This window comes from Mobula hypostoma, chromosome 23 (genome assembly GCF_963921235.1).
Source record: "Mobula hypostoma chromosome 23, sMobHyp1.1, whole genome shotgun sequence".
Taxonomy (NCBI): Eukaryota; Metazoa; Chordata; class Chondrichthyes; order Myliobatiformes; family Myliobatidae; genus Mobula; species Mobula hypostoma.
The window spans coordinates 23,996,770-24,012,049 of NC_086119.1; the positions used below are offsets into that span (position 1 = coordinate 23,996,770).

At 38.8% G+C, this 15,280-nt stretch overlaps 1 protein-coding gene across 2 annotated transcripts in view; it reads left to right on the top strand.

The window, feature by feature from the left end:
- Positions 1 to 15,280, top strand: part of acaca (acetyl-CoA carboxylase alpha) — a 289,052-nt gene that overhangs the window by 153,612 nt on the left and 120,160 nt on the right. For both annotated transcript variants that reach the window (XM_063031453.1, XM_063031454.1), the window contains 2 exons: positions 5,404 to 5,559; positions 8,671 to 8,811. In XM_063031453.1, coding sequence (XP_062887523.1) covers positions 5,404 to 5,559; positions 8,671 to 8,811 — 297 coding nt within the window. The remainder of the gene's footprint in view (positions 1 to 5,403; positions 5,560 to 8,670; positions 8,812 to 15,280) is intronic.

Below are 15,280 nucleotides of genomic sequence, written 5' to 3' on the forward strand. Positions count from 1 at the left end.
AGGATTCTTCATTACTGTCTCCTTAACAGTTTTGGTTTATCGGTCAGAGTTGTTAGCCCTGAGCTGAAACTCCAAACCTGGAGGACCAGTGGACCACTCTTAGTCTGGTCTCTACCCTTTGACCTTTTTGGCATGGGTGACCTACCAAGAAGCAAAGCATAAATCCCTGACTCCTGCCAATGTAGCTCTCCAGGTCACTGAGGCACACACGCCTCCAAACCACAGCAAGGTTGTGGTCCCAATGGAGGAGTTGTAGACATTACAGGAAGATAAATAGGAAAATGGAATGATTGCATTGACTTGATTAGGGAAAGGCCTCCTATTTTGTAAGAAAACATGAGCTTGCTTGGAATGAATTATTGAGGCTACTGGGTTCGGTGTGGTGGTCATAAGCTGCGTAATTTTGAATGCCCTGCAGTGGATAAGGGACTGGGCTAAATAGTACTGCTTTGCTCTGGTTAGACAAAGGAACTGATGTTACACTGAGCTGGGTTGTTCTGATGTCAAATGCATTTTGAACTTGATTCTGCAAATCGCTGGAAATTAATGCAGCTACGTTGTGCTGAGGCTGAGAACCCCCTTTTCATCTGAAGGGGCAAGATCACTGATGGAGAAGATTGAAAAAGTTCAGGTACTTGAAATATGAAATAAAACCAGAAAAAGCTTGAAAGATTCAGCAGGCCTGGCAGCATTTGTGGAAAGTGTAGCAGAGTTAATGTTTCAGGGCAACACCAAAAAATAAAGATGAATGTCCTATAGTTTTGGGGGAAGTCAACAGAATAGTTTTGGAAGAAGTCAGTGGATGAATTGGTGTCAACACTGGTGGCAAACCAGTAAAAAGGAAGGGTAGAATCTGAAGGTGCCTGTGTGTTGTTGGATGTTCCATTTCCTGCCAAGTGCAGTGGGAGATTAGGAAGTGAAAGAATAGCAGACCAAACTTAGAGTAACACATACAAAATGCTGGAGAAACTGATCAGGTCAGGTAGCATCCATGGAAAGGAATAAGGGGTCGACATTTCGGGTCAAGGTTCCTTTCCATGGATGTTACCTGACCTACTGAGTTCCTCCTGTGTTACCCTGGATTTCCAGCATCTGCAGAATCACCTGTGTTCCAGAGTAAACTTAAGTCTTTCTGTACCATGGCACAACATGTATGAACTTTGGATCATAATATTCCCAAGTTGCAAATGTGTGTTGTTATGCCAGTCCAGTCTCCACTCTCAACCACTAGAGTAATTGTCTCCTTTGTAGAAGAATGTTTTCTTTTTTTTCCTTTTTCAGCTAGTCTGATATCTATTGTTTTAGTTTCTCAATACTTGAGAGATGGAAAGTTTCTATGATGAAAATCATGAAATTCTACACTTTGCAATTTGCAGTTTGACCTTTTCTGTGATATTCTTCTGATTGAGTTTATGATAATGAAATTACTGAATATAGGTCCAGCAACCGCAGCAGGAAAAGATGGGGGCAAAAGGAGTGATTAAATCTCCTGTGTTCTTATAGTAATACCTACTATTCTTAGCCACAGTTGCTGTGCTTCTTTGTACAGTTTGATTACATTAACTCATATCACAATGGCTTCAAGGCAAGCCCTTTCTTGTCAGTAAATAATGCCACAACTTGTTTTTCTTTGTAATTGTGCGGAATAAGACTTTTCATGGCAAAAACTTTCATTTTCATTATGTATTGTAAATGACAAAAGAGGTCAGGGAAATGACTACTGGGCAATACAGTGAAAGAGGATATTAGAATGTTTGTGTGGGTCACCTCTGGTAGCCTTTGGAAAGTTTCCTCAGAGACTGCTTGTACGCATGATTGATTGCTTTCCACGTTGGCTGTTGATGAAAGATCCAGCAGCGGCGGCAACAGCAATGGATTATGGCAGGGATACCTACTGTGGCCCTTTCAAAGATGTGCCACTAATCCCCAATGTGCAACGCACGGCAACTTATCACCGTGCTTCAGTGCGCATGCAAAAAAAACCTGTAGTCCAGCTCACCTAGGAGCAAAACACGATGGGGAGAAGAAGATATCATTGCAACAAAAAATGCCAAATCTGCTGGAAATGTGTGGTAGGCTGTTTGGCATGAGGGCATGATTCTTTTGAATCTGGTGTGAATTCTTTTGATCATGAAGAAAGAGTTTAATATCTCTTGCTTAAAATAAAAAGCTCTTTTAAGTTCTTGAAGACTCGGTGCATTATGTTTAAAAGCAGAGTTGCATTGTAGCATTTGTTTAAAAAACAGAAATATTTGTAAAGTCTGCTCAGATACAATCATATTTTTCTACACGATCCAGTAACAAAGGTGAGTACTTTGTGCCATGTAAATTTCCTTATGCAATTACCTAATATCAATAATTTTTGAATCTCAAAAGTATACATATTAGGGCAGCATCAAATGGCCAGATATAATCTATGTAATGTTTGAATAAATAAATGCTTTCAGCCATGTTCAATTTATGTATTCCGGAAATTAATGCAACTCATGAAATTGAGACTATCAACATTTCTCTTGGCTTTTCCCATTCATGAAACAGTTTTGCCTTCAGTGCAATAAAACGCTGATAATCCAGCGCTCTTGGGACTTGAGTAATCCTAGACGAGAGGAGGCATGAAATATTAGCAGCAGCAAAGATTAAGAATTCCAAAGCTTTTTACAAGTGTATAGAATAGGGCCCTACAGTAGCTATCTTGGAACCAGTGTAGGCGAGGATTAAATATGTGCTTCTCATCTATATTTATCAAGGAGAAAGGCATTTTAGCAGGAGAATTCAGGGAGGGTGTGGTAAAATTTTAGAATGTGTTAGCATTAAAAAGGAGGTGGTATTAGACGTTCCAGAAAATGCAAAGGTGAATAAATCCTTAGGAGCTGATGAAATGTATCCCAGGCTGCTTTCAGAGACAAGGGAAGAGCCGCTGTGGCTGTTAGAATTTCTTTTAAGTCTTTGCTGGCTTCTGATGCTATGCCTGATGACTGGAGGATAGGAAATGTTGTACCTTTATTCAAGCAGGGCAGCAGGGATAAGTGTGATCTAATATCTAGTACAGAAATCATTGGAAAAATATCCCGAGGGGCAGGATTAACCTATGTTTAGAAAGGCAGGGATTAATCAAGGAAAATCAGCATGTCTTTGTTAAGGGGAGTTCTAGTCTGAACAAATTGATGTGAGTTTTTTGAAGAGATAACCAAATTATATTAATGGGTGCAGTGCAGTTGTTTCCATTTTCATGGGTAGTAAGGGATTTGGCAAAGCCTCACGTGGAATACTGTTCCAAAAGGTTAAAGTCCATGAGTTTCAAGGCAAGTTGGTAAACTAGAAACAAAACTTGCTTGGTGATGGGAGGAAGAGGGTGAAAATGGAAAGTTATTTTTGTCGTTGGAGACCTGCAACCAAAGATGCAGTACAGGTATTGGTGCTGACATCCGTGCTGTTTGCCATGTGCTTTCACAATTTGGATATAAATGCAGGAAATATGATTTGTAACTTTCCAAATGACAAGAACATTGGTGATATTGATGGCAGTGACAGAAATAATTTTGGGTGACAGTAGAATATTGATGACTTGGTAAAATGGAGTGATGACAGATGAAATTTAGCCCTGATAAGTCTATGGTAATGCACCTAGAGAGGACCAGTGAGGGTGGGAACACACAAAATGGATGGTCAGGCTCCAGGAATTATTGAGGATCAGAGGGACCTTCATGTACAAATCCAAGGATCCTTAAAGGAGGCAACACAGGTGGATAAGGCAGTGAAGAAGTCATACAAGATACAAGCCTTCATTAGTTGGAGTATAGAATATAAAAATAGGGAGATCTTGGTACAACTTCATAAAGGATTAGTTAGGCCAAACTGTAATACTGGGTACATTTTTGAACACCATATTTTAGGAGGAACAGATTCAGATTTGTTTATTTGTCACATGTACATTGAAACATATAGTGAAATATGTCAATTGCATTCACAACCAACTCGACCCAGGGATGTGCTGGGGGCAGCCTGCAAGTGTCGCGACACATTCCAACGTCTACATAGTACGCCTACCAGGGGGTGCAGAAGAGATTCACCAGCATCTTGTCTGGGATGGTGCATTTTAGTTAGGAGGAAATGCTGTGTTTGGTTCCTTAGAATGGAGGAGGCTGAGGGAGGACAAGATTGCAGTGTATAAGATTATCATGGACACGGTGGATAGTAAGTAACGTTTCCTTTAACTGAGGTGTCAAAAGCTGGAGGACATAGGTTTAGGACAAGAGAAAGAGTTTAATTGGTATCCAATAAAGACTGCCTTTTCTATTGGGAGGCTGCTTAGAATTTGGAACGGACTGCCTGATTGGGTGGTAGAAGTGGGTATCTTGTATTATTTAAGTAGTATCTGGAATGTGCACTTGAATCACCAAGGCAAAGAAGACTAAGTAATGGTAAATGAAATTATTATAGATGAGTAATTGCTATTGAATAGGTATACAGGCCTGTTTGAGTGCAGTATGACCAATTCAAAATGCTTCAAGTTCACACTGCATCAGAGGATGAGTTAAAATTTCAATTAAATGACATTTCATCGGAACATTATATGAAGTTAATTCTAAGATTCAGGGAATGGAAAAGAGGAGGGGAAAAATGGGAAGTCTCGATCAGGTGATTGGTAAGGAAAATGAACTGACAGAACACAAAATGCTCAGCATCTTTGAAGAGGAGTAAATTGTTGACGTTTCGGGCTGAGATCCTTCATTTTGGACCAAATTAATTGTGGTGCAAATGAAATAAGATGTCTGTCCAGAAATGAAAAGGAGAGGAGCAGAATCATTGTCACTCTCCTGGGTTAACAGTTTAGATAATGTAACTTGCTGAAAGACGTCTATAGAAGGTGAAGAACTCCAAGTGATGGAAAATTTGCTTGACTGATGATCAGAAACGTAACTCATTATTGTATGTAGATTGTGGTTGACGAATAAAACGATGGTATTTTGCGCATTACCTAATCTGAATTTAGTGTCCATGATGTAGAGAAATGTACTGTGGGTAGCAAATATGGTCAATTGAATTTGCTCTTTCAGTTGGAAAGAATGTTGATGGTGAATAAAGTGGGAAATGAGTAAGAGCAGAGAAAGTCTTCCATTTTTGTTACTTGTCCATATTGGGAAGTTGATGTGAAAACAAGAAGGATTGGGAAAAGATTTGGGTACCACTGAATATCCCCAGCTTTGATTTTAGTTCCTGCTTGCAATATCTGCAGTGTTTTGTATTTTTTTTTCAATTAATAGTAATGCTTATGATCCAAAATCATTTTGAAAGCACGGAAGGAGTGAGTATTTGTTCAGGAGCCAGTACATTTATAAAAAGGATGACTGTCAATTTATTTGAAAAATAAAATCTTTTTACCATTTCTTCTTCTGATAACAGATCATGTTTCAGGCCTATGGGGATAAACAGGGACCATTACATGGAATGCTTATCAACACACCTTACGTTACCAAAGACTTATTGCAATCTAAGAGGTTTCAAGCACAATCCCTTGGAACGACTTATGTCTACGACTTGCCTGAAATGTTCCGACAGGTAAATCCTTTGGAAACCTGCTGTCATTATGATGGTGTTGTTACTATGTGATGAAAGTCTGAACTGAAACTTCTGTAGTTGGGGTTTTGTGAGGCAAAACTTCTGGGCATGAGTTGTAAGAGCTAACAATGATTCAATGTGTTTAATAATCATTACAGTATTTTAAATAATATTACTTGAATTTTAAGATTATTATGTCCTCAGTCTTCCTGTGCTGTTTTTAATGTCTGTGTCTGATCTGCCTTTTTAATTTGGTAAACTTTCAAGCTACGTTGATTTGTATCAGAGACTTCAAAGTTCAAAGTAAATTTGTTATCAAAGTACATATATATCACCATACACAACCCAGAGATTCATTTTCTTGTAGGTATACTCAATAAATATATAGAATGATAACCATAGCAGAATCAATGAAAGACTAGCCAGCTTGGGCATTCAACCAGTGTGCAAAGACAACAAACTGTGGAAATACAAAAATAAATAATAATGCTAAATGATATTCAGATTTGAATTTATTTATCATGTTTCTTATAGTGGGAGAGCTTAGGACCAGAGGGCACAGCCTCAGAATACAAGGACATCCCCTTCGAATGGAAATGAGGAATTTCTTTGGCCAGAGGGTGGTGAATCTGGAATTTAATGCCACAGATGGCTATGGAGGGCTGATTGTTGGGTATTTAATTGGAGGTTGATAGGTTCCTGATTAGTCAGGCATTAAAAGTTATCGGGAGAAAGTAGGAAGATGTGGTTGAGAAGGTTAATCAGCCATGATTGAATGGCAGAGCAGACCCAATGGACTTGAATGGTCTAAATTTGCTTCTGTGTCTTATGGTCTTGCGTACATTAAAACATATAGCTAAGTGTGTCATTTGCGTTGCCACCCAATACAACCCAAGGATGTGCTGGAGCAGCCCGCAAGTGTTGCCACATATTCCAGCACCAACATCGTATGCCCACAGTGCTCAGGGGAACAACACAAGCAACAACAACAGAACAACAAAACAAGCTCCTCTCCTCGTTCCCACTCACGCACAGACAGTCGTACAACCCAGGAGAAGCTGTCTGCCGTCTGTAGTCAGCAGTCATTCTAACCCTTGATTATGGGACAAGACTGTTTTCAATTTGAGAATATTAAAATGTCTGGTTAATTATAAGATAACTTTCTCTGATGACGAGAGAATTATCAAATGAATATCGACAAATAATGCTGCAGTCCCATAGCTCCAACAGACTGGTTTGATCTTGGCGTCTGATGTTGCCTGTGTGAGTGCACAGTTTCACTGTAATCACATGGGTTTCCCCCAGGCACTCCATTTTCTACCTGCATCCCAATGATGTGCAGGTTGTCACGTGAGTTTGCCACTGAAGGTGTATAGTAGGAGAATTAGAGTGAAGTTGATGGGCACGAGAAAGAGGCAGAGAAAGACGGATTGGGACATTTTGTGGAAATGTGGTGGAATTGGATTACCCTGGCATAGACTCGATAGGCCAAATGATTTCCTTCTATGCGTTAAGTAAGTAAATATTGGAATAACGGTGTAGGCCTACTTCTGCCAGTTTACCTGCATCCAGCCAGGATGGGTGATAAAGGTTGTATCATTGGCAAACTTGTTTTTGAACTGGTGGGAATAATGTTCTTCAGAGATCCCAGTCTTGCTCACCCTTCAAGGAGTGGACATTTTGGTCACCATTACCTAAGAACAAGCTTGCTTCTGATGATGCCCTTTTCTTCCAGTTCAAAATCCCACTCAATATATCTGTCCAGTGTTCAGTTTTAGATATTGCTGAATTTGCAGAAATGAAAGAAGTTCAAATGTGTCCAGAAATACTCAGAGTGGGGGTTGTGAAGAGAAGTGTGAACTATTTGTTAGAAAAATTGAGAATTTAAAATTTTGTGCAAGCTCACGTTTCTGCATAGAGCTAGAGAAATTTCCAACACAGACAACAACACAGTTCACCATGACTGTGCTAGGCTTTTGAACAATACAAAAGTAATCCTGCCCTGTTCTTTCTCCAGATAGTTCTGCTTCAAGTATTAGTGAAGCTTTTTCTCAAGTTGTGTGATGATCCTCCCTGAACCACATCACACAGCAAAACTAATCAAATTCCATTACACTTCAAAAAATTCATCCTGAAATTTTAAATTAATGATCACTAGCTTCTTCACTGCAAGTTAATCAAAGACATTCATAATTTTATTTTCAAAGTTATGAAAAAATTCATAACTGTTGGACAAACACGACTGGCTTATGACTTTCACTCATCCAGATGAAATGTCCTCACTATAGTGTGTTTCTTCATATCTATATTTTCATCTCTGGCATTATCTCTGTGGCCAACATGCCATAATTTTCAAAGTTTAAATATTCTAGTTCAAGAGTTATTCGGGAGAAGGTTCTTTGTTTGGAGCGCAGCTAGGTGAGATCGCCAAGTAGATTGTTGTCTGAGCAGAATGTAATTGTATCTTTTTTTTTTGTTCCTCTGTCATTTTTTACTCCATTCTTCAGTGAATTAACTGCATATTGTATAGGTGTAGCCCCCTCTTTTTTAATATCTAAACTTTCATAATAACCAAGATGTTTTGCAATAAGCTTTTCAGTAACAATTCCAGATTTGATCCACATCCACGTGTCTGTTTCCAGCAACTTTGACTTGACACACAAACCTGCCTTCATTCTCTGTCCTCTAACACAGTGGTCCCCAACAACCGGGCCGCGAACATGTGCGAGGAAATGATATGATTTGTCGATATGAAACGATATGAGTCAGCTGCACCTTTCCTCATTCCCTGTCATGCGCTGTTGAACTTGACCACCCCTCACCCCCGTCGGCAGGTCCGCAAGAATATTGTCAATATTAAACCGGTCTGCGGTGCAAAAAAGGTTGGGGCCCCCTGCTCTAACAATTCAGAGTAGTAGACATCTAAACCTTCCTGTTTGTGGGGATTCTGAGCAAAATGTTCAGTTCTAGCCTCTTGCAACCTAAAGTGAAGTAATGAAACGAACAAGAACCAAGAAAGTGATTCATTTTTTTTGAATACGACATTGACTTGGAATGTTTTATACAAAGCTTCTTACTTTATCAATAACACTTTTGTTTTAACCTTTTTAGTCTTTGATCAAACTATGGACCTCAATGGAAGTTCAAGCCGACTTACCTTCCATGCCGGCAGAGCTTCTGACATTCACCGAGTTGGTGCTGGACAGTCAAGGTCAGCTGGTACAGCTGAATAGGCTTCCTGGTGGCAATGAGGTAGGTGTAAGAAAACCGGAAGGCATGCTCAAAGTTCAAAGTAAAATTTATTTTGTGAGAACATGTCACCATATACAACCCTGAGATTCTTTTTCTGCAGGCATACTTAGCAAATCTATGGAACAGTAACTGTAGACATCAGGAACTATAAACTGTAAATAAGACTTTCCAAATGCAGATGTAAATAAATAACAATAAATAACAAACATGAAATAACTCTTTTTTAAGAGTCTGATGGTTGAGGGGTAGTAACTGTTCTTGAACCTGGTGGTGTGAGTCCTGAGACACTTATACCTTCTACCTGATGGCAGCAGCGAGAAAAGAGCATGGCCTTGGTGGTGAGGATATTTGAGGACAGGTGCTGCTTTTCTACAGCATCATTTCATGGAGATGTGCTCAATGTTTGGGAAGTTTTTACCCATGATGTACTGGGCTGAATCTACTACTTTTTGTAGGATTTTCTGTTCAAAGACAGTGGTGTTCCCATACCAGGCGCTGTAATACAGCCAGTCAGCACATTTTTCACCATACGTCTATAGAAGTTTGCCAAGGTTTCCGATGACATACTGAACCTCCGCAGATTCCTGAGGAAGTAGAGGTGCTGTCGTGCTTTCTTCACAATAATATTTATATGATGAGTCCAGGACAGATCCTCTGAGATAGTGACACCCAGGAATTTAAAGTAACTGACCCCCTCCACCTCTTAATCCTCCGATGATTACTGGCTTGTGGATCTCTGGTTTCCCTCTCCTGAAGTCTACAATCAGTTCCGTAGTCTTAATGACATGTGAAGTTGTTGTTATTACACCACTCAGCCAAGTTTTCAACCTCCCTCCTGTCTGCTGATTCATTTCCCCCTTTGATACAGCCCACTACAGTGGTGTCATCAGCAAACTTGTATATTGTGTTGGATCTGTACCTAGCCGCACAGTCATAGGTGTAAAGTGAGTAGAGCGCAAGCTAAATACACATTCCTGCAGTGTTCCTGTGCTGATGGAGACTGTGGAGATGTTTTTGCCAATCTGAGCTGACTGGGGTCTATAAATGAGGAAATCCAGGATCCAATTGCAAAAGGGGGTACTGAGGCCCAGGTCCTGGAGTTTACTGATTAGTTTTGAGGGGATGATGGTGTTAAATGCTGAGCTGTAATCAATAAAGAGTATCCAAAGATGTATACATCTTTGCTGTCCAGGTGTTCCAGAGTTGTGTGAAGACCCAATGAGATAGCATCTGCTGTAGACCTGTTGCTTTGGTAGGCGAATTGGAGTGGATCCAAGTCGCCACTCAGACAGGAGCTGATATGTTTCAACACCAGCCTCTCAAAACACTTCATCACTGCAGTTGTGGCCCTCATATTCAAGATGGTAGTCTCCATTAGTAGGAACATAGAATATAAAAGTAGAGAGGTCATGGTTAAAGTTAAAGTCTGTCCCGAGCTTTGTGGCCCATCAGGCCGGTGCTTATGCCGGCTTCTTTGGCATGAAGCGAGAGAGTACGGGACTCCACCCTCCCCCCCGATAGGACACCAGTCTATCGCGAGGTTAACCCCCAGCATTTTGCCGGTACCCATTTTCAGCTGGGTGGACTGGAGCAGTGTGTGGTTAGATGCCTTGCTCAAAGACACAATATGCTGCCTTGGCCGAGACTGGAACCCACGACCTTCAAGAGAGGTCATGGTACAACTTCATAAAAGATTAGTTGCGCCAAAGCTGCACTACTGTGTACATTTCTAAATATCACATTATTTATAGATCGTCGTGTTTATAGAGCTTACCCAGATACCAAATATAAAAACCATTTGGCCAGAAATAATGGTGAGTTATCTTACCAAATTATTCATACACTACGTGTGATATCCTGTTCAGCGTTAATTGACATGCCTATCTCATCACTGATCCAATTAACCTTTCTTTTTATTGTGCCAGAGTCAATATCTCAGGAGTTCTTCATCAATTTACTCTTGGACCACATACTTTTCTTATCTGCCTGCAGCTCTTGGCAGCATTATTTGAAGACTGAGATCCAGTTTCAAATACACACAGACAGCTTCCTCACCACTGACTGTCTCTGACCATCCACTACATCTGCATTCAGAGGCTGCTTGTCGAGGAGACTTCCGGTAGCGCTCATGGAGTGAAGTCGCGTTCTTGACTCGCTCCATTACCTCTGAGTTTTTTCTCTCTATGGTCAGCTATACTTTAATTAACTATTAAGGCATCAATTTTTACAATACTTTGAATTAAACTGAATTCTCTGACAATTGGATGATACTGAGATCGGCTATGTCTAAGAACGGGAAAGACGGCAAGGATGGTAAACCTCCGGTTAAACCGAAAGCTACGGATCTCCCTCCGACTGAATCACCGGTGACTTTGAAAGCGATATCGGAGTTAATTCAGAGGGAAATTTCAACCTCTGTTAGGGAGATGATTCGTACAGAAATTATGGGCTTTGTTAAAGACCTGATTCATACGGAAATCTCAACTAAGTTCCAGAAAATTGCCGATTTAATTGATAAGATGCAAACATGTATTGCGGAACATCAGTCGGCTATATCTGATCTTCAAAAATCCGCGCAACAAAGTGAGCTTAAGATGGGGAAAGTCGAAGAAACAATTAATGTAATGAAGAAGAAACTTGACTTTTTGACTTTTAAAAACTCTGACTTGGAATCTAGAATGCGACGGCAGAATTTACGAATGATTGGCGTCAGGGAAGCCGTGGAAGCTAACAACCCTATGAAATATTTCTCCCAACTTTTAAAAGATGCATTCCCTACTGTATTTCCTGACCAACCACCGCTACTGGATCGTGTTCACAGAATCCCATCATACTCGTCTAGGTCAGATAGACCGAGGCATGTTATCTTACGTTTTCATTACTTTCAAGACAAGGAGAGACTGTTTCGATTCGCTCGATCTAAAGGTTTCATTGATTTTTCGGATCTTAAGTTCCGATTCGTGGAAGATTTCAGTAAACCAATCTGGGACCAACGGGTCCGTTACAGATCCGTGATGTCGGAATTCTATAAGATGGATTTAAGACCAGCGCTGCTGTACCCTGCACGTCTAAGGATTCGCATGTTAGATGGAGCCCTTCGTTTTTTTGATTCTCCATCGGATGCCCAGAGTTATCTGGATCAACTTTCATCTTCAACATCTTAATTGCCTTTTTTTAAATTTTCTCCGTTGATCGGAGGCTGTGAATTGGTTGGTTTTAACTTTTCTGTGCCCTATTTGGGCAGAAAAGTTTACTTTCGATTTCTTAATATGGCTGCTAAACTTTCTTTTTAACTGCGTCATTTCTTTCTTTTCCCAGGGGATTCTGAGTGGTTACTTCCCTTTTGTCATCTTACGTATTTCCTGTGCGGCCTTAAATTTTGTAGTTTTTTTTAAATTTTATTCTGTTTTGCTTTTTATAATCATTTTATGTTAATAATCCTATTTTTTTTTGTTGCTGTGTCTATTCATGAGTTTGAGGTTTATTGTGGTTTTTTTTTAATATATACTTTCCGGCTTTTGTTCTGTTCTGTGTGTATTTTAATTGAGCTAACTTTTTTTTACTTATTTTTTTACTGTTTTACAATTAGCTGACCCTTTTCATATTTATACCTTTTTTTTAGGGAGCGTATACCGGAAGTCATGGGGGTAGTTTTAGCGCTTGCTTCTTTCTGGCGGGTCTGCTTTAGATTTCGCCTTGGGGTCTTGGGGTGGGGGGTGGTGGGAGGGGCTTCACGTTTTAGTTTGTTTCTCTTTGGGCTATATACATTATTGAAGTATTGGTTGCGTCCTTTTCCCCGGTATCTTTTGTATGTTCTGTTTCCTCTCCGGGTTTGTGGGTCGCGCCTATTGTCAATCCTCCTTGTTATGGGTTGACTTTAGGATTTATGGAGTCTATTATTAATTTTGTCTCCTGGAATACTAATGGTCTTAATCATCCTATTAAAAGGAAAAAAGTTTTTAAAGTGTTCCGGAGACTTAAAGCACAAATTTTATTTTTACAAGAGACCCATGTACGGAGGGGGGACAGACTACGTTTTTTCAAATTCTGGAAGGGACAACAATTTCATTCGAACTCCAATGCTAAGATTCGAGGCGTCTCTATTTTTATAGACTCCTCAGTTACTTTTATACAACAGGATATTATCTCTGATCCGAATGGTAGATTTTTACTGGTTAGTGGTTTACTATTTAATAAAAAAGTAGTTTTGGTTAATGTTTATGCTCCTAATATGGATTGTCCGGAATTTTATAAATCATTGTTTGATCAGTTTCCGAATTTGAACGAGTTTTCATTGATTTGGGGCGGAGATCTTAATACCTGTTTATCTCCAGCTTTGGACCGTTCGGCTCCTTTACGGACTTTACCTAATAAATCTGCAAATTTGATTAATTTTTTCCTTTCTGATTCTGGGTCGACGGACATTTGGCGTTTTCTGCATCCTCAGGAAAAAGATTTTTCCTTCTTTTCACATGTTCATCATTCCTATTCAAGAATTGATTATTTTTTCATTGATTCTCGTCTCATTCCTTCAGTGATTAAATGTGATTATGATTCTATAACCATTTCGGATCATGCTCCACTTAAGCTTTCTATTAAAATTATGGCCAATATACCAAACAATAGACAATGGCGTTTTAATTCGCTGTTGCTTCAGGACTCGGACTTTGTTAATTTTATGAATGAACAGATTGAGCTTTTTTTTACAATTAACCATACAGAAGATATTTCGGTTAACACTCTTTGGGACACTTTTAAAGCCTATATTCGGGGTCAGATTATTTCGTATTCCGTTGCTTTGAGGAAGAAACAGAAGCAGGAGGAGATGGCAATTGTGGACAAGATTAAAGAAATTGATAAGAAATATGTTATGGCTCCTTCTGAGGAGCTATACAAACAAAGAACTGAACTTCAAATGGAACACAGTTTACTACTCTCGTCCTCGATTGTAAACCAATTAAAGAAAACAAGAAGTGATTTTTATGTTCACAGTGATAAAATTGGCAAGCTGCTGGCTAATCAATTGAAATCTAATTATGTTAAATCTCAAATCAATCAGATTTATAACCAAAATGATCGATTGATATTGGATCATGTGGGGATTAATCAAACCTTTTGTGATTTTTATTCTTCTTTATATCAATCAGAGTCTCCTCGAGATTCTAAATATATGAATGATTTTTTAGATAAGTTAGACTTCCCTCAGATTTCACAGGATATGTCTTCTTTATTAGATACTTCCATTACAATGGATGAGATTAAGAATGTTATTTTTTCTATGAATCTGGGGAAAGCTCCTGGCCCTGATGGGTTTACCGTTGAATTTTATAAATGTTTTGCTTCTTTATTGATTCCTTGGCTCTATAAGGTTTTTGAGGCTTCTTTGAAACTTGGTAAACTTCCGGAATCTTTTAATAGAGCATCAATTTCTTTAATACTAAAGAAGGATAAAGACCCTGCTCAATGTGCATCTTATAGACCAATATCTTTATTAAATGTTGATTCTAAAGTTTTTTCTAAGTTATTAGCAAATAGACTAGAAAAAGTACTTCCTTCTATTATTTCGGAAGACCAAACGGGTTTTATTAAAGGTCGTTACTCTTTTTATAATATTCGTACATTGTTAAATATCGTTTATACTCCCTCACAAAATGTTCCTGAGTGTGTTATTTCTTTAGATGCCGAGAAAGCTTTTGATAGAGTAGAATGGCCTTATTTATTTAAGGTGCTTGAAATGTTTAATTTTAGCTTGAAATTTATATCCTGGATTAAACTGTTATATCACTCCCCTGTAGCCTCGGTTCGTACTAACTCCTTAAACTCACCTTTTTTTCCTCTCTTTCGTGGTACTCGACAAGGCTGTCCTCTTAGTCCCCTATTATTTGATATTGCATTAGAACCTCTTGCAATTGCTATTCGAGAATCTTCAAATATTACTGGGATAACTCGGGGATTAAAGTCCCATAAATTATCACTCTATGCTGATGATTTACTTTTATATATTTCTAATCCTGAGAGATCCATTCCTGCTGTTTTAGAGTTATTAGCACAATTTGGTCTTTTCTCAGGTTATAAATTAAATCTTAGTAAGAGTGAACTTTTTCCGATTAATAAACATCTTCCCTTATATTATAAATTTCCATTTAAATTGATTAATAATTACTTTTCATATCTTGGGATTAAAATTACTTGTAAACATAAAGATTTATTTAAGACTAACTTTTTACCATTAATAGACCATATTACTCAACTTTCATCTAAATGGTTTCCCTTATATTTAACTTTGATTGGTCGTATTAATGCAGTTAAGATGTTTTTTTTGCCAAAATTTTTATATGTGTTTCAGGCATTACCAATTTTCGTTCCTAAATCTTTTTTTGATAAAGTTGACTCTAAAATTTCTTCATTTATTTGGCAGAATAAGAATCCGCGACTGGGTAAAATACATTTACAGAAAGCTAAGAGAGAT